The 20,167-nt window shown below is 41.1% G+C and overlaps 1 protein-coding gene across 14 annotated transcripts in view; it reads right to left on the bottom strand.

Moving 5' to 3' along the window:
- Positions 1–2,704: 2,704 nt before the first annotated feature.
- Positions 2,705–20,167, bottom strand: part of DGKD (diacylglycerol kinase delta) — a 69,255-nt gene continuing 51,792 nt past the window's right edge. For 9 of the 14 annotated variants that reach the window (XM_083615079.1, XM_083615086.1, XM_083615091.1 and 6 more), the window contains 14 exons: positions 19,371–19,499; positions 17,495–17,591; positions 15,907–16,017; positions 15,256–15,352; positions 14,131–14,238; positions 13,369–13,482; positions 12,288–12,422; positions 11,537–11,688; positions 11,309–11,420; positions 11,088–11,180; positions 9,911–10,030; positions 9,532–9,649; positions 7,590–7,720; positions 2,705–5,954 (listed from right to left, as the gene is read on the bottom strand). In XM_083615079.1, the coding sequence (XP_083471205.1) occupies positions 5,865–5,954; positions 7,590–7,720; positions 9,532–9,649; positions 9,911–10,030; positions 11,088–11,180; positions 11,309–11,420; positions 11,537–11,688; positions 12,288–12,422; positions 13,369–13,482; positions 14,131–14,238; positions 15,256–15,352; positions 15,907–16,017; positions 17,495–17,591; positions 19,371–19,499 (1,607 nt within the window). In that variant the 3' untranslated portion in view covers positions 2,705–5,864. The remainder of the gene's footprint in view (positions 5,955–7,589; positions 7,721–9,531; positions 9,650–9,910; positions 10,031–11,087; positions 11,181–11,308; positions 11,421–11,536; positions 11,689–12,287; positions 12,423–13,368; positions 13,483–14,130; positions 14,239–15,255; positions 15,353–15,906; positions 16,018–17,494; positions 17,592–19,370; positions 19,500–20,167) is intronic. The other 5 variants (XM_083615088.1, XM_083615087.1, XM_083615083.1 and 2 more) reach the window with 2 other exon arrangements.

Raw genomic sequence — 20,167 nt, 5'->3', positions numbered from 1 at the left:
AAATTCTAACACTTGCTTGATCCAAGGAATAGGAGAGCCCGGCACACATCTTAACAGCCCAAGCTTACAACACTATTTTCACTATCTACCAAACCTGTAAACCTTTCTCTAAAAAGAGAGACAAGAACATTCATTGGGCATGACTTATTCTTGATCAACCCATGCTGGCTCCTGGAAATAAATGCATTATTTTCTATATACTAAAAAAAACCCCTTAATTTGTTTGTATTCAGTGATGGAAGCAGGCAGACAAATAGCAGTGGGTACTGAAACCGTTGCAGTCAGGAGAAACAAATGGTAACCAACAGGATAGTGGAATTTTTAAGAAAGTATTGTCCTAAAGATTGAAGTGAGTGAATTACTTGGTACAACCAGTTACATCTATATAATGATAAAGTTACTAATACTGGATCCAGGGTAGGATTATGAAAGGTCATACTCCATCCTGGACTGCATGGAAGTTTTGCTTTGCTAAAGAGCCATAGGTGCAACATCTGGAACCGATGGTCAGAATGCACAAGGCATCCTCACAAATAAAAGGGTTGCTCTTGACATTCTGTGACCATGGCATGCAGGGAAAAAAGTGAATATGCATTAAGCATCAGTGAAATGGCTTGCAGCAGGGAGCTTCTCAGCAGTATGAGACACATTGAGCCTCAGGAGTTACATGCCTCATCCCAGGACATTTAAGAGTGACGAAGAGGAATCAAATGAAGCACCTTGTGATGATGGCCCAAGTATAAAGCTTTGCCCTTGGCACTCTCTTCCAGTCACATGTTGAAAGCAAGGGTGCCCAAGACATAGGAGGCAACAGCTCTGTCCACAGAATGGTAAAGTCAGATTGCACAATTGACCCTTGGCTCTACTTATAAGAGCACCTCTCCCAATATCAACCACCTCACATCCTTCAACTGGTAAGTGAGGCCTTGTTGGTGATGCTACCACTGGGGGCTGCCCGGTTTGCACTGACCTGTGAAAGGCCTCTTCAGTGCTGGTTTCCTGCTTGTCAGATGTCCTGCTTTTCAGATGTCTGTCTCCTTCATTATCGACTTGCAGGAAGAATTAGAAAACATTCCTGTTTACCCAGGCATTTGATGGCTGAAGAGATACTTTTCCCGAAAAACCCTGAAATCACTGGCTGAGAGAATGCAATTATTTGTAAACTGTTTAAAGACTGTTTTTAATGATAATTGTTTTAATGTGTTTGATGCCCTAGATTCCTTTGGAAGGATGGGTGGGATTTAAATAGGATACATAATAAAGTGGGGTGCATCTTATCGCATTAAGATTTTGGTATATGCCACTCTTAAACTTTGTAGTTCATTGTGGAAAAACTGGCTTAATGCATCAGTGCTGTCCCTGATTACTCCTCAGAAGAGCAGGTTCCTGCTACAGTGCATCATAGCAAAAGTAGACAAAAAGCTGTCCAAGGTAGGTCAAAATGAGTCCTAATGAAAGTAGTTAAATGTTTATGGACAACTTGCAACACCTCACCTCATTCACTCTTGTTGCTATTCATGACTTTACCTCAATTTTGTTTATATGTTTATGGTACTCTCATAATGCATCTCGTATGATGGGCAACAGTCACAAGAAGAGAGGGATATGCCAGCTCTCATTTAACAGTGTCATTCTGTACCTCTGTCTACTTCTCACTGTAGGTGCAAATTGGCCGTATGTTATGGCTGCAGCCCTTGTAAAGACAGAGATGAAATAATATTTATTGGAGATTTCTGTGTATCCTAACATCTCAATTCCCAGAGAGTCCTGGGTTGGGGATGAAAAAATATGAAAAGGAGGGGAAAGCCTTAAAGAAAACAAATGTTTTTGTATGTGTCTTAGATAGTTTCTAAAGAAGGGAAAGTTCTTCTGAAACCTATTGGGCATTTTATACAACCCCTTTCTCATCTGTTTTATTGATATGAAAATATGGAATATGGAATATTGAGGCTTTAAAGCAGAGGTTGAATGGCCATCTGTCATACATGATCTAGTTGAGAGTCTTGCAGGGGGTTGAACTAGATGATCCTCGGGGTCCCTTCCAACTCTACAATTCTATGAGTCTTTGATTCATGCCAGTGTGGTTAGTGATGGCCTAGGACTGAAAAGCCTGGGTTCAAATCCTTGTTTAGTCATGAAGTGCTGTGGGTGGTATTAAGCCAGTCACTCCTCTCAGCCAAACCTATCCCATAAAGTTGTTGTGAAAATAAAAATGGAGATGAAACCATATATGCTACCTTGACCTTCTTGGAGGAATGGCAGGGTATAAATTTAATCTAATTAATAAAAAGAAAACCCAAAGGGACAAGATATACTCTCAAGTTCTCTGTTTTCTGTTATGCAGAAGACTACCAAAAACTACTAAAATCAGAATGATGGTTTTATGGTTTTGACATATGAGAGTTGTATCCAATGTTGTGAGTAGACCCTCTGAAATTAATGAACATTGTGAACTTGAATTCATTAATTTCAATAGATCTGTTCAGAGTAACGTTTAGTTGGCTGCAACCCATATACTGCCATTCAGCAAAATCAACTGGATGAAATATAGCTATAATACCAAACACAGAAAATATATTTCTTCACTTGAAAATCAACTCCCCCTGCACAAAGTTTGGGATTGGTCTCATTTTTTTACAAGCTGCTATTAAATTCTACTCCCTGCTTGATAAACATAGCAACAGATCCATTATTGATAGGAAGCTCGGAAACAGGATTTTCTTTATATACAAGAACAATATATTTACAACAATCAGCTGCAAAATATGTACATACAAGAGGTGTCTCCATGGTAATCACTGTATAAATTAAAATAATAAATAGCACATTCTATTCTTAAGGCACGAAACCTTCTTCCCAAGACTGTACAGGATTGAAATGCCTCCCTATGCTTTTGACAGATCACTGGAATGGTTACAACACCCCTGAGGGAACAGTCATCAGTGGACAACAATACAGACATCAAATGACTTATAAAAACATTTTTCTTTCTTTTCTTCTTTTTTTTTTTACATCACAAATATCTGTTAAGATACAAGGAGTTTTGTGTAAACAGTATTTAATTTACCACACATACTATATTCACCTTTAAATAATACTCAAAAAAAACAATTTTAATATGATATAGGTGGTCAGAGCTTTTCTTTTCAAGAGATACTGGCACTAAGTGCCTCTTTACAGTTCCTATCAGAGATGCAAAATCTAGTGGAATTAATATTTCTTGAGTGTCCATAGACTGAAAATGTGAATATATCCCACTAAGATTAAACAGAATAAATAACTTTGGCTACAATCATCCTATGCACATTTACTTGGAAGAACCATCCGATTGAGCAGGACTTATTTCTGGAGTAAATATGCATAGGATTGTACTGGACATAAGTCTAGTGTTTAATAGCTACACTGAGCTAAAGATGGATATTTTGGGCACTAAAAAGTAATGTCAGCTTTAAAAAAAACACACTGAACCATGCTATTAAGATACAATCCCTTTTTTCCAAAGGAGTTCAGGATTAGCACTTTCTTGGATAAATTCTTTTACATATATTCAATATACCCTTAATGAAATTTAATGGACCCAATACAAAACACTAGCAGGTATGATTCCAGTGTAGCGCCAAGCAAAATAGGCATTAAACACCCTAAGTTTTGTATTTTTCCTCCATGTCTTGTTTCCAACTCAAAATATTTCAAAGATGTAAAATGTCTGATGACCAGATAGTAGGGTCACCTAACGCCTCAAGTGTCATCGTTTACAGAATCATAAACTATATAATGGAAGTTCTGAATTCTCACAGGTGAGATGTCTAGCTTGCCATGCCATTGTGAACAGTGTGCCTTTCCTCCATAGTCTTTTCAAAGCATTTGCTTAGCTAGCAGACACATCTTCCAATAAATACAATCTCTCTAGATACCAGAGGCACAACTTTTGGTAGTTACTCATTTTGCCAACCTGATGCACTGACATTTTTATAAAATGTCTGGGATCCAGGACTCCTGTTTTGCACAAAGAGACCACCATATTTCCAGTTGCAATTAATAGAGTTAGAATGTGTCTTGGAAGTTTCTGACCCTTAGACCCAAAATGCCAAGTGATCCTTACAAAGAAATGCATGTGCTGAAGGGGCAATACAAGTGCAGAAAGTTAATTCCTTGAGAGCACTGCAATGATGCAATCCAGAACTCCTTGCAAATATAGCTCTTATCAAAGGGTGATGACACCTAGCTGCAATACAGACTGCATCCGAGTCAAGGGACTATAGCCAAGCTGGTCCTCTTAAGCCATTTATCTACTCAGGAGCTAATAACGAGAGCATCTTTGCTTCTACATGAGATTTCTAGGAGAAGCACAGACACAAGCACTGTAGTTCATCCACAACAAAAGAATAGAAAATATCCATTTGTTTTGCTGCATCTTTCTCCCAAGTTATCATATGATGGTTTTGCTCCCTGAGAAGTTCGCCAGGAAATGAAAGAGGCTTCCATGTGGTTATCACCATTAATAAAGTGCAGGAATAATTTTTACTATCTTCTGTTTGATGGTGGCAAATGCACACCTACATTAGCATAATAGAAAATGAAAGCACTGGGAGACCGAGTTTTCTGGTGAGTGAATACCTGTGTGCCTTGCAATTTACAATCCTCCAGATTCAGTACAGGGAGAGTAATCTACACCATTAAGGCAAACTGTATCTGCAAAACTGTGGTAATGGAACAGAGCCAGAGATGTAGAACCCAGGTTCAAGATTTCCTCTGTAAATCGTATTACAAGTGTGTCTTCTTTATAGAAAGCTATAGTCAGTGTTCTCCTGTACTGTAAAAGAAATGGCCCAAAAGAAGCAAGACTTGATGGAATGATAAAATAACCACATAAGGGGGAAATCTGTAAAATTCAGTGGATCTACATCAGAATTTGGCAGTGGTTCTCCTAAAACAGAGAAAATGCTATGTACTGTATATCTTAAGCAACGATACACTGGCTTTGCAAAGTCTGGGAAACAGTGATGAAAAAAACACATTATTTTACCCTGCCTAAATCTATGCACAGAAACTTCCTTCATTGTTTCCAGAAGTGAGAATCCTATTATATGTTTTAAAAACTTAGTAGAATCAGAGGCAAAGCAATGTCATAAGGAATTAGTATATTCTCCCATGTTGGATGTACTTCTGAGATTGTTCAGTATTTCTAGGCACTTGATGTTTTAAGCCAGAACAACATGCAATCCCACTCCTTTTGCATCCACAAGCATTACAGAGCAGGAACACAGGAAACTGAGAAAACTTTCGTTTAAGGATAACTTATATCCTTGGAAAGGAAAAAGACTCTGCACTGATATATCACACCACTGTATCTGGCACCACTGAACGAGCACAGACTGAAAAAGAATCTTCCTAATTTGAGGTTGTCCCAAACAGTTAGCTTACAATCTTCTCAACAGCTGATTTTTATCATCTTGCATGCACGAGTGCTTTCATAGCTCTTAATATCTGGCACAATCCTTAGATCACAGGGTAACATTTGCTTCTGTGACGGTCCACAAAAAGTTTTTGGTCCACGGGCTAGTATATTGGGGTTGGCTGAATGAAGTCTAGCATGCAGTGAGTGTGCCCAGGCCTGAGTAAAGGTGTTGAGGAGGTGGTTGTTAAGGACAAAGTAACACTGGCTTTGAATACAAGGTACCACTTGAGTGGATTGTGGTGTACCCCACATCAGAATGGTAGCACCAAGAGAAGTTGGATTTGAGCTCTGAACACTGCTAGCGTTTGGCTGATCCCTTGAGACGATTCTGATCAAGTCTGCTCTGTGAGGTGTCAGTTGTGCAGACATCAGGGGGAATGGTAGATACAGGCTCTGAAAACAGAAGTTAAGCCTCGCTGGCAGGAATATTCCTGCTCAGTTCCTTGATCCCATGTAATATCCTCTTCATATGGCCCACTTTGGTCACTCCTAGGTCCTGAAAAAGAATGCGAATAATAATCTTAGCCCACAAAGAGCTAGTCAAGAGCAGAATACTACGCAGCTGAATATTAAAAATGGAACTCGAGATAAATGACAACATGACAAATGTAGTACCTCAAACACGAAGCAGTAAGGTCATAGAGCTTGACAAAGTAGCAAATAATTATGGAATAAGCTCGAAGCATCAAAAATCATCCATAGACATTCATAGATGCAAAACTCAGTTACTAGCTATGATGATTTGCACAAATCTTAGAAACAAATCCAGCACAACCAAAAACACAGGGCAGTAGTCAACTAAACAGTCCAGTCAGCGCAAGGATGACCACTACTGCAACAGGACTACACCACACCCCCACACCACTCCTGGATCTGCTCCAGAATGTTGGGAGAACTCCTGCAGCAGATTAAGGGGGACAACAGTCCATTGTACAAGGACAGAACTGTAGCCTTGGAACCACATTGAATACAACCCACAATTCAGAAAATCTATTTTAAAATACAGTTTCTCCTGTACCAGAGACACATGACAGATACAATATACAGTTTGTAATTACACACATCTTCCATTAGACAGTTCTACTTCCACATCAGAAGGGCATCACATTAATCTCCTCTAGCACAAACAGCATTTCCCCAATGCTAGATAAAGCTTAGAAGAATGCTTCGTTGGACCCAGTGTTGTATTGCCTAAAGTTGTGTCTGCAGTTTTTGCTGCCACTGCTTGATCATAAGCAGTGGAAGCAAAGCTTGAAAAGGTACTTTGATACTGCAGGGCATATGGTCCACACAATTCCTGAAACCATCCAGATCCTGGAACAATAAATCACATTAGCAGTTGTGCTGGGCTGCTGTGTGGATCCTGCTGCTTATGCAGGTTCGGTTGAACTCTGCATGCATCCAATCTGAAACTGTTCTACATAAGAGGAGCCAACGGCCCATCTAGTCCAGCATCCTGCTCTCACAGTGGTCAAACAGATGCTTGGTCAAACAGAACGGTCATGCAGGCTCTGAGCACAATAGCACTCTGTCCACCTGTGATTCACAGCAACTGTCCTTCTGACAGTGGGTGGAACATGACCATTGTGCCTAGTAGCTATTGACAGCCTTATGCTCCATGAATATCTCCAATCCTTTCTTAAAGCCATCCAAATTGGTGGCCACCACTGCCTCCTGGGGGAGTGGGTTCCATAGTTTAACTATAGTTTAACTATAGTTTAACTAGTTTAACTGGCCGTAGATTGCACCAGTGCAGACACTGCTGGCTCCAATGCCATGTATTTCCTCAGTTCACTCAAAACTGTATATAAACATTTATGAAAGAAGGCCAGAATATTGATATCTTTCAAGTAACAGTATTCAGAAGTTCAAATCGTATAATTCAATGATTAACTGCAGGCCTTGTCTACAACTTTAGAAGGCTTGGTTTGTGGATTTTAAAAGGCTTGGGTTCTGGATGAAGAGTTTTCCTGTCTGATCTGACCCTGCTAACCCACAGCTGTAAAATACTCTTGTTACTCTGTCTAAAGCCACCTAGAACGGAGAGTACGCAGACCAGCTCCAAGCACAGTCAGCACAGACGGCCATGCAAATGCAGATGGCTATTCTTGGTAAGTCGCTCATGAAGTACCTTGAGGTCTCTCCGTTCAAGATGCAGGAGCTCAGAGCCCCGGACGTCATGCCGGATGAAGATATCCTTATACTCACAAAGACTGAGGTGCTCAAGCCAGGCCGCAACCTCCTCCGTTCCCCAGAGGTGAACTGTCAGAGATGGAAAAGCAGGAGTGTGTTGAGTACCCAAAAGCCCAGAGGAGAGAAAAAAGGTGATCACCAGCAAACACCGAAGCAGATCAAAAAGAGAAGGGGAAACAATACTAAACCTCACAGTAGAAGGAATGACAAGTGATTCAACAATTCCAGAGCAAGAGAAAGGAAGCAAGATTACAAGCCAAGACGTGGTTTTAAATGGAGGCTGGATGTAGTGGAAGCTGTTTTTACCTAGGACTCATTTTATGCTACTGATAGTATGCCTGAATGGACGCTTGCCACACGGTCTGACCAGCAACTTAACAGGATAAAATGTGTGAATGTGAACTAAACTATCAAGTAATTCAGCTAAGGTGAATATCAGTTTGCCACAAGACAAATCTGGACATTCACAGAAATAGTGCAAAATCCCATCTTTAAAAGCTGGGATAAGAAAAAGTCTTTTGTCCATGAATATAGCCCCTTCCCCTTCCTTTGTAGCATACATGAATTAAATATGGAAACCGAACAGGGAAACTATGGCTACCAGCTTTTGAACAAGCCAGGATCTTAAACCAATTCCAAACTATGGTTCAGATCCTGGCTTGTTCCAGAGATGGTAACTATAGTTTCCTGGTTAGAACAGATGCTTCCTAATTAGAAGCTACAGTCAACTGGAGACTTGGGTATATTATTCTGGTGTGCTGTGAAGGGAGAAGAGAAGGGACTGCATGCATGGGGAAAGGGATCATTCACACATTCTCTCTCTCTCTCTCTCTCTCTCTCTCTCTCTCTCTCACACACACACACACACACACACCTTATTACGACAAGATACAATAGTCAGAACCCAATCCATCTGTTCCCTAATGCCATGCCCATGAATAAAGGAAATAGAAACCCTGATACTTTTATCACTTCTTTTCAAGGCAGTAAGTCTTGTTGCACATACTCTTGGTTAGCAAACTCATTTGCGTCCCTTATAGGCACAGTGGCAATGCCTTTTTGTTCCTCTAAAGGGAAAGAAGTTTTGTCATGATCACACACAGCCTCTCCACTAGCCTCGAAATAAGAGAAGAGCAAATAGAACCTTAAAGTCCAGAGGAAAGCGAGAGAATACGGATATGCCACAAAATTAATGGGAGAGAGGATGGTACTATTAGCACCATGGAACCAACAGAATTTACAGATGTAAAAGCCAGAATGTTTTCATAAGAAAGAATATAAGTCAACAAATCAACTAACCCAGCTGGAAAGGAAGTATTCTGATACCATTTGAATTATTGATTTCAAGGGGCTATTTTTAATACCATACCAATCAATAAGGATTAAAGCTAGGGATGCACCAGTGATGATGCAGAATTCCCAGACATTTAGACATGAGGACTTGATTGAAGACTGAGAGTGAATCAATGAGAGAAAATCATTAACCAAATCAGTGAGTATTAGCAGTGGAAGATCTGGAGTTATGCGGACTTGGGCTCCACAGTCCTTTTGCTATCTAAAGCTACAAATCCTTGAATGAATTGCCTTTGAAAGTCACTGAAGGTCTCTTTGAAGGATGTTCTCAGTTATTTTTATATATTTTAGTGCTGTACATTTTCTAGGAGAGAACCCAGCAAGTGTGTTATTTTGCTTGGGGATAGCTACCTGATAAAAAAAATGAAAGGGTCAAACACAAAAGAGTGTGGGAGGAGAAGTAGGGAGTGTTCAGAGAGAGGCAGAAGAGAAGGGTTTTTGCATTTAGTGGGGGCGCAGATGTGCAGGTGCACATATGGCTACATGTGTGAAGAAGGGCGAAGAGGAAATACACAGACTGGCGGTACCCGGCAATCCCAAGCTGCTACGAGTTTCTTTATTCTTGTTGTTCTTCTCCTTTTTAAACTTTGTCACCAGACGAAATTTGCCGCTCCGGCTGCGTTTAGAATAATCCAGCATTTGGTTCTGCAGGGCGGGGAGAATAACAATATAGATATTTCATGATAAGGAATGTCTATGAGTAAGTTTTTTTTAGGAGAGAAGTGAAAAATTGCCATCTCAACTAATTAAGTTTAATTCAATTTAGTTACATTAATTAATTAATTAGCTCAGGATGCTTTGAAAGAGGAAGGCACCAAGCCGATTATTCTCACATTCCTGTGCTATCCCAATAACAAATCACAATGAAAGGCTCCCAATAGCTCTACCCTCCTCATCTGATGTTACCTCTTCATCACTGGGTTCCATTAGCTGCCACAGCCAAGGAATGTCTGCTAGCTTCCTCATATGAAAGTCCATTTCTGCCAGCGCTGCTAGGAGCTGCTCCTTCTGTGGGGGATCCAACTGCTGCATCAGAAATAAAGCACACAAGCACACCTAAGAGCTGCACAGCTTAATGGAGAACTAACCACTATCAAGACAACCAGAGAGTCCCTAATTAACTGTAATTTCCTATTTTGTCTAAACAAGGGAAAATATGGTTACCAGATTCAAATACCCAGGATTTTATACCAACTTCAAGATCAGGCTTGTTCAAAAGTTGGTAACTATAGTTTCCTGGTTTAAACGAAACAAGGAACTATAGTTTAATTGCATCTTGTGTGAAGGAAGGACTGAAGGAGCTCTGTGCACAGGCAAAATATGATTGTCCAAATGTTAACACACGTCCTCGTGCTGTAATTTGGCTTTTAAAAAAAACACCCTTCTACTTTGTCAAGCCCAATTACAATGGAGATGTTATTTTGCTGGGTGAAGGGGTGCTGCAGCAGCTGGGTTAGACTTTCCCTTCCCCAGCTGTCATTCCTTCTTCTGGACAAAAGACACTTCTGCCACAATTAGGCTTGGAAGCTTTCTTTTGTTCCAATAGAAGCCTAATTGTTGCAGGGTGTGTGATCTTCCTGGAGATTGGAGTGGAGGAAAGGTTAACTCTGGACTTCTCAGCTACACTGTCCAAGAAGATCACTCCTCCACTACACTACATTTTGCAAAATACACACCCACTGAACCTAACTTCTGACAATGGGAGGAATACATGTGGTTCCAATGTGTGTGTGGTGTGTACACAGTTTCTATGGTTTGCAAATGCGCCCATGGCCCAAAAGGGTTAGCAATGAATTCTGACAAATGGAATTATATTTCTAGAATATATTGGTATCTATTCTTCTAAAGAGCTCTAGCATGTGCTGGCTGCATCATGGAAGATAAAACCATGGATCTAATGTTGCTAAATTGCAGAAATAGGAAACAACAATATTTAGGGACTGGATGAGGGAGGTAAAGGCACTGTCAACTGTGTGAGTGCCTAGCTGTGGACTTGAAAAAACAGGGAGAATTATGTTCTCAGCAAGGGCAAAAAAGTAACAGAAATAGCTAACAAACACCTTTCCTAATATTTATCACTTACCAGGGCCATTTTGCCAGCCAGGAGCAGTTCTGTTTCATTATGCAGGGCTTTAATATTATTCGCCATCTCTACAACAAGGTTGCAGCTCAGGCCCTGTGGAAAGACAATAAGCGTAAGGACTGGAAGTCTGAAACTCCAAACCAATATAAAACTAAATAACAGTCACAGAGCCCAAGCTACAGGAACAAGTTGGGTTCAGGCAAAGAGAAACCCGCCCATACCTCTGTAGACTTGGACTTGGCATATACTTTGTCCATAGACTTGGAGCTGGCATTGACTGCATGAGCAAGTTCTTGTTCCATGTCCTGGTATGACTGAGCTATTTCCCGAATGCTGTGGGTGGGAAGGGGAGAGGTGAAGAAAGCAATAGCATAAACTTTCTGGACTGTTGTCTCATTCTGGCACCACCACCTCCAAATGAACCCGAGAAGAAAAGAAAATGGCCTCACCTGTGAATCAGAGTGCCCGCTGCTTGGCAAAACTGATTGATCTGGGTGGACTCTTCTTCAGATATAATCTCTGGATGCAGGGAGAAAGAAGCAGGGCGGGGCAGCTCACATTTTTGTTTGTCTTCCCAGGACTTTAGGGTGCTCTCAAATGCCTGGAAAAAAGGAAGGGAGGCTATCACTATTCCATGCCATCCGTGATTAATTAGGAGAAACTGATATCTTTATATTATACTTTCTGCATGCAGAGAAACATTTCCCCCCATCTCTGTAAAATCTATCATGATTTTATTTACCAGATTTTTAGACCAACCTTCATCACATGTAGTGATTTCAGGGTAGTTTCTAAAATAACTTATTCCATTCAGCACAAATATATCACATTCAAGAACAATAATATGAAATGCTTAAAACCAATCATTAATAAAATACTACAGGAAAATCCTAAAATATTAGACAGCATCCACTAATTTCCCTTAAAGGCCTGGGAGAACAGATAAGCTTCCATTACCAAGTGAGAACATAGCAAAACTGTTTCCATCTACACTTCCTTGGGAAGGGAATCACACAATCAGGGTCCTCTCCCTCAGTATCACACAGCAGGCTAAGCCCACTGGCAGGATGACAAGAGCAGCCCTCCCAACCACAGAGTCCAGGACTGACGATATTCCACATCAGCCTTGGAGTGGAGGAGCTCAGATTTCTCTTTTGCTTGGCAGGTTCATCTCTCAATGTATAAGAAGGTTCCTCTTACCCTATCTCTGGTTAGTGTCTGTGCCCTGTTTTTATGAACAATCCAAATATATCCTGGAGGTTGGATCCAGGCCTCTCCATCAACTTGCACAGGAACTCCTTCGTCTCCCAAGATTGCTATCTTCACTGTCCGGCACTATGAGAAATCCTTGTGTTAAACGTATCCTAAATCATACAGCATGTCATGTTTTGTTTACAGCAGCCCAAGTATCTCCCTGTGTCCCACGGTAACTAACAGTTTCCCCAGCTTGTTTCCTCTGGTGCTGCTAGATGAGAATTTGAATTTGTAAGTTCTACCCAGCTCAGTGCAATACAGAGAAACCAGTCTATGCTGAATGCTGTTGATCACTGCCTTTATTAGCCTTGAACTATATCAACCACTGAATGCAGAGTTATAGGCTATAGACTTTATGGAACTGATAGTAACTTTTTGGTTCTTTCAAAGAAAAACAGGTAATGTGCAAAATCACCTGTGGACCGCAAGCCAAATAGTAAGCAGCATGGACTGGCTGGATGCAGAGGCAGGGTGGGAGTCACCAGCAGGGGAACCCACAAGGGAACCCTAGAGGAAGAAGGCTCAGAGCCAGGAAACTGGTGGTGGGACAACAATGAGTGGTCAGAGGGAGAAGAAGGGGCAGACTAGGAGAAGGTGGTGTCAGAAGCTGAAGAGGCAACAGGGTTTAGTGAGCAGGAAGAGGCTGGGGCAGAGATCAGTCCAGAATCAGAGGCAGAAGAGGAGGGAGGCCAGGAGACAGATATGAGGGCAGGCTGCTGAAGAATCCAGGGAATTTCTCCCTCCTGCTCCCCTCCCCTCTGGTCTCCCAGAACACATAGAGGAATGAAGAGAGTGGAGCAATGAGAGAATAGATGAAGGAGCCTGAAATTTATTGGGAAAGACCCAGGGGAGGAAGAGTCTTAAGGAGCGGTGGAAAGGCTGGGACCTTCAGTCCTCACAACTCCCTCCTTGGGGCAAGTCCTACTGGGAAGAGTTGCTGTGATCACCAAGCAACTAAAGAGCTAACTTCACTGACACTGGGTGCTTTATTGCTGACCTATGCCTGACTCCCGCTCCTGACAGATACCTGGGCAATTCGGTGATGCTGTAGGTTAATCACACGTGAGACAGCCATTTGCATACTACCAAACACTGCTACCACTTCCAGGATCTTGTCATCGAAAGAAGGAGCTGTAAATGTCTAAGAGAAACAAAGAAAGAGAAACTAATCCAGCTTGAGCTTCAGTTGTAATGGCCTCCTTTGCTTCTCAATAATGGCAAGATACAGCTATATATCCTCCTGGCATCCCTCTCTTCCCACACCCCAACCTAGTTGCTGCTAGTATAGTAATAAATCAAGTAGTGTTGCTACCTAGTGGAGAATAATAATAGTGGAGTAGATAATCAGCAAACATTGGCAATCAACCAAACGAACATATCAGCATTAAAAACCAGGAGACCTTTGGTTGGACTGGTGAATATATTCCCCTCAATCTGACCCATCTTGTGGAGGCAAGTGAGAGTGTGCCTGTACATCCCAGGATCATCTGCCCCAACTCTGATGACATCTGTGGATGTTACATTTGAATATGGTTTACACATACTGAATTACTATATATTCATATAGGGCAAAATTGTGCAACCAATTCCTCAGGAGAAAAACAACATTTGTGCAATCTTAGCCCATCACCATAGATAGCATTACAATGTGGTGCTCATGTTAAAACAAACATGTATCTAAAACCCTCTAGCTACGAGTGTTTCATTTGAAGGTTTTTGGTACTAAGAAGAAGAAGAAGAAATGGAAGGTGAATGACACCTTCATTTGCAAAAAAATTAAAGTACTCACATCATCTTCCTTTGTGCCCCCCCAGAAGTTGGTGCCTCCTGCATAGCTGGGAATGTTGAGTACGGCAATTCCCTGAAGACTGGGCAAGGGAATTGGACGTCCATCACACTGCATGATATAAATAATATTGTATATAGTGTGTAAGATTCCACAGGTTTCAAGGATCAGTAGGTTACTTGCCTTTAAAAGTGCTTAAGAGATTGGCAATTAATCAGAGTTTATCTCAGGGTGAGAAACCTCTTTCAGACACAGGACCTCGTTTTCTCTTGGCCAACCTTCCAAGGGCTGCATGACAGCGGCTTCTGTTGCTTAGACAAAAGTGGGTGTGGCCAAACCTCCCCCAATGCATAGGTATATACACACACAAAGTGTACATGCCCACACATACCACCCCCTGCCCCCCAGCAATTAGACTTGAAAAAAGCATGTATTTATTTAGAACATTTGGAAGCTTTTTAAAACTCAATAGCAAGGGGGAATATTGTTAGAAATTGCACCTGGGGGTGGTTATTCCCTCCATTCCCAGCTGTATTATTCAAGAAGAACCTTCCACCTGCAACAATTAGACTTAAAAACCCCTTTTTGATTGCAGTCCACAGAAGACTTATTTCAGACCTAACTGCAGTTGGGGTAAGGTGATCTGGGGTTCACAACTGGAAAGGGATAATTAATTCTCCCCTCCTCAGCTGTGACCACCACTGTCAAAACAGCTCCTCCACCATTACAATTAAACTTGAAAGAAACCTTCTATTGTAGCGAATAGAAAGGATTTTTAAAACCTAAATGCAGTATGGGGGTTTGGGTATGTGGGTACACAGCTGTGAAGAGTTCACAAGCAACAGGGAGCCCCAGCTGATGAAGTATCAGGGCACGTTAAACAACCAAGCAACAAGAGGCTAAATAACACCCATTCAATTATTTAATTAAAGCAGCTCAGACTAGTAAGAGAACAGTGAAGTTGCCGTGCTAGCAGACAAATCCTGTAATAACTCATAACTCAGGAGCTAAGCTCTAGGGTTAGGAAGCAGGGAAGCATGAATCATACAAGTTAGGCTAATGGTGCATGATAGCAAACAAATAATTTCATGTTTGCATAAACCAAGGAGGTTAAGGGCTACTCATTACCTCTAGCAAAACTTTTTGTTCTAAGTTTTTGTAAGTTCTGTGTAGCAGCTCCTTTGTTCCAAGAACTCCGTACCACATCATGTTCTTCGTACGACTTCTGAAAATGGAAAGCAAAGAATCAAGTGGTGCAATGGACCATAAATTGCACTGTAATTTATACTATGATGTTCAGATGAAACCTCACTGCCTGAAAGAAAACAAAAGCCAGACACTGAAATACTTTATCCACTATCCTACAGCAAGAAGTATTAAAGGAGCAAAAAATGTGGTAAATTATAATTGGTTTCTCTGGAAATAAATAACTTTGAAAAAATTTTTTGTTGGACCTAGCAACACAAATCATCAAAGCACTCAGCCTATGGTTTGCAGTTCTTTAGAAGTAAAAGTGGCCTTATAAGCACATCTGCCAAAGCAGTTGTGAAATAAAAGTGCTGCATCCAGTTCCTATCAAAGCCTGCTTGTTATGAAGAAGATGAAGAAACAAATTATCCAGTATGCTGACATTTCTTTTTAGTTAAATGCTACCATTGAATGGTGCATTGACACAGTCAAGTAGCTTGATGAAATGTGAAGGAGATTTATAACTGTAGTTGACACAACAGGATACAGGTTTTTAAAATGTATAAAACAGCTCCACAAATGATTGATTACCTGCACTTTTCTGGATGCTCATCACGCTTGTTGTTGAAGTCCAAAGAGATCTTTGCATCCAGTCCGATTCCAAAATAGTTATTCATCACACATTTCTCTACGTAACAATCACTATAAAGAGCAAGAGAGACACCTTTGATTTAAAGTGGTGGGATATTTCAGCATTCTCCATATGCCCCTGTGCCCAATATGGCCACTGTATATGAATGAGCTGTCCACCTGTGCACTAGGAATAAAGCCTGTCAGAGGGGGCCTCTGGATTATGTCTCCTATTTCAATAACAAATGACTCAAGAACCTAAAACAAAGAGAAGCAAAATAAAATTCCTTTCCATTTCCTTCTTGGGTACAAAAATAACTGGATAGCTCAGTTGGTTAGAGTGTGGTGCTGATAATACCAAGGTTGAAGGTTTGATCCCCGTATGGGACAGCTGCATATTCCTGCATTGCAGGCGGGGAAATAGATGATCCTCCAGGGTCTAGGAAAAGTTTTAGAAACCCCTCAGCCAGAAGAACATAGCCAGCTTTCTCATCACAACTAGCAGTTTCTGTCACTTAAAAAAACCTGAAACATATTACAGGCAACTCCTTATATACATGCGCTCTATTTTGTGTCCTCTATTTGTGAAGAGGGACGCGGGTGGCGCTGTGGGTAAAACCTCAGTGCCTAGGACTTGCCAATCGTAAGGTCGGCGGTTCGAATCCCCGCAGTGGGGTGAGCTCCCATCGTTTGGTCCCAGCTCCTGCCCACCTAGCAGTTCTAAAGCACCCCTAAGTGCAAGTAGATAAATAGGTACCGCTTTATAGCGGGAAGGTAAACGGCGTTTCCGTGTGCGGCGCTGGTGCTGGCTCGCCAGCCGCAGCTTCGTGACTCTGGCCACGTGACCCGGAAGTGTCTTCGGACAGTGCTGGCTCCTGGCCTCTTAAGTGAGATGAGCGCACAACCCTAGAGTCGGACACGACTGGCCCGTAAGGGCAAGGGTACCTTTACCTTTACCTTTATTTGTGAAGGTGTCCTCTTTGGGCTCTGGGGAGGGTCTCCGCACAAGCCAGAGGGGCAACAGGGCTTCCTCAACTGACATGCAGGGAAGTGGCAACTGTTGCTGTGCTATCCCTCACGTCAGCTGTTAGGCGGTGAGGCTGAGCAGCTCCACAAAGCCCTGCTGTGCCTCCAGCTTGTGAGGAGACCCACCTTGGAGCCCGAAGAGGCTCTGGGGTGGGTCTCCTCATGAGCCACTAGGACTCTCCAGGGTGCCCCCTATTATAGGCAGTTTTGTGTATGCTCGTGGGGGACTGGAACAGAACCCACACGTAATGTTTAATATGAGACCAGCCATCACGATGGAGGGAGGCTTTACTAGAATTCAGATAAGCACATTAGTAAGTGAAGTCATCTCTTTTAAAAAACAGGGCTGCTTTCAGTGTTACCACTTTCTGCAAAATCAAAATACTAGACAAGCTTTGTAGAGACTGTCTTGCCTTGTCTACACTGTAAGAAAAATGTTCCACTTGCTGTTAAAATGATTTATTCCTCAGTAATACAGTGGCAAAGGGAATTCAATTCCCTTCACTCTTATTTGAATACTCACAGATTTTCTGGCTCAGAGTTAAACGGGTCTGCATTGATCAACAACCGGCTGATGACAGAACCTCCAGGTAGAGAACCAGATGCCCCAGCACGGATATCTGTCAACAGAATACAAAACTTACAGGAAGCTGCAAGGAGTTTATGAAGCACACAGGACACAGCATATTTTCAATTGGCAAAACAGGATCTATTTTACCTCCAAAATCAACAGGATGTCACTTCTGGAGCATGAAACATTATCTCACACTTTCACTGTTGCTGAACAATGAGGAAAAAACAGGAATTTAGACCTATGAGTAACTCCAGCCTTAGTCCTTAAATCCTACACAGAAGCAGATTCAAGCAAATAAGTTTTCTAATTCCTATGAACAATTTATGTGTGCCTGAGAAGAAACAGAACTTTCTCTACCATATATTTTGATCTAATGATATCAACCTAGATGTGATATTAAATACGTATGTTGTTTACATTTAACATGCATATTTTTAGAAAATTTAGATTGGGGCAGCAGCTGATGGGGAAGGGGGAGTTTAACCCTTTCTTCTCCAACTGTGGTCCCAACAAAAATAATTTTCAAGCTGCAATGGGGGGAAAATCCTCCGCTGGTGCCAATGGTAGATTTCCTTCCAATACATATAGCAACTTCAAATGAAAAATTTTCTTCAAGACCACAGAAGGGACGAAAGGGTTAACCCCCGAATGACCCAAAATCCTTGTATGCTGCAACCCACATTTATCAGCCACCTTCCCTCTTCAGTAGCTATCCACATTTTAAAATGCACATTAAATGCAAACACAAATTTAAACTTACGTCTAGTTTGGTTAGAAAGCTAGGAAAAATATGCTCAAAATTTTGTTCTGAAGTGGGACCCAATCAGCTTCCCAACTCCTATAAGGAAAATCCTCAGAATTTATATGGAAGTGCATGAATGTGGTCCGAAAACAGAGATGTAAGTAAAATGGGCCACTATAAAGCAGAGCTTGTAAATATTGCTTCAATCCTGCAGTTATTGGCATGTGCCTTTAAATACTGAATAACAGACCTCATTGTTTGTATAGCATAGCTCTTGTTCAAAACCAGTTGGTTTACTTTTTTCTCTCTGAACAACAATTAGCTCTCCTGGTGATGATCAGTTCATCTTAGGAGTAAGATTTTGAAAATCTGGAAATTTTAAGCAGTATACCCTAATTTCATACTTGTTCTCACAGATGGGCTTTAGCTTTACCATACATGCCCCTTTTCCAGTGGTAGATAAAAGGAGACAATACAGAAAAGGAGACAATACAGAAAAGCTAACAAAGAAGACAGATATAAAAGGAGCAGGGGTTAAGTTTGAGAGAAAAGGAAAAAATGGAAAGGAACTTATTTATGTGCCCCCTCCGCAAGAACAGGCCTTTTCTGCAGTGGCTCCCCATTTGTGAAATGCTCTCCCCAGGGAGGCTCACCTGGTGCCTTCATTACATATCTTTAGGCACCAGTTGAAAACATTCCCAGGCCTCTATGGTCTTTTAAACAAAAGGGGGGATAACTGTTTGTTTGTTATCACATTATGTATTTTTGTGTTTTTATACTGCAAACTGCCCTGTGATCCTTGGACGAAGGGCGGTAGATACATTTAATACATAATGAATATATAAATAAAATAATAATAAAGAGAGAGAGATGCTGTACTGGGCAAGGCAGGGAACAAACTGGGAGCAGAGTCAGCTAACCTAGTCTAGGACCCAAAAGTTGGCTATGTGTTCCCTGCCTTTCTGGGGTGGTAGAAGGAGCTAATTTATCAGTAATGGATTACAGAAAAACCATGTTATGTCCTCAGTGCCAGAAGAGGTCATCTCTGGTTTAGCTAGACGGGAAGAGTGTTGTTGCACTCACTGGGGTAGATGATCTTTGCATTCAGCATTGGCAGATTATCCCGATTTCCTGCCTGGGGAGGAAGAGAGGCAGAGCTTCCCACTGATAAAGTTCCTTTACTTATTAATCTTTCACAAGGAGACTTGATAACTACAAAATACAACAAAAATCACAGGTACCATTAGAATGCTATGAAATGATGAACAGAGAAAACTTAGGTGTAGTGGGACATACTGTTTGTTAGTTACAAATTGTGCTATGAAAACCAACATTTTCAGCTAGGTACTCTTAATCTGGGCAGATTCATTATAGGTTTTTATATTGTAGCCAAAGAACAAGCCTTAGCTGGAATAAAGATGTTCTGAAGTGCTCCCAGTTCAAAATATAAAAGAAACTTAAACTAACAAATACTATGCAGTTCTCTCTGCCATAATTTCCTGTGCCCTTCTGTTATTTTCTAACATATTCTAGCCAACACTGAAACTGTTCCAAGAAAGACCCATCATGATGTTGAAGCCAATATTAAAATACTGTATATTCAATCTAAGAAATCGTTGTCATAATTAAAATATCTGAAAGTCCAAGGAGATCTGTAAGTATATGGAATTGAGGACAAGCTTCTATTAAAAACTAAATAATGGGTTCTTTTGGAAACTATACTAAGTTATGCTTTTAACGAAACAAAGGGACATATGAAAGAACTATTAATTACTTAAGTTTGTTATAAATATTTAGAATTCCACAGACTTTGTGAAATTTTGATGCTTTTGAAAAGAAGCTTTTTCTAACTTCTGTAGCTTCCTTTGCCCTACTGACCA

The sequence above is a fragment of the Podarcis filfolensis genome (assembly GCF_964270895.1).
Source record: "Podarcis filfolensis genome assembly, chromosome: 5".
Taxonomy (NCBI): Eukaryota; Metazoa; Chordata; class Lepidosauria; order Squamata; family Lacertidae; genus Podarcis; species Podarcis filfolensis.
Note: the sequence above shows the minus strand (reverse complement) of the source record. Positions and strands in the feature narration are given on the sequence as shown.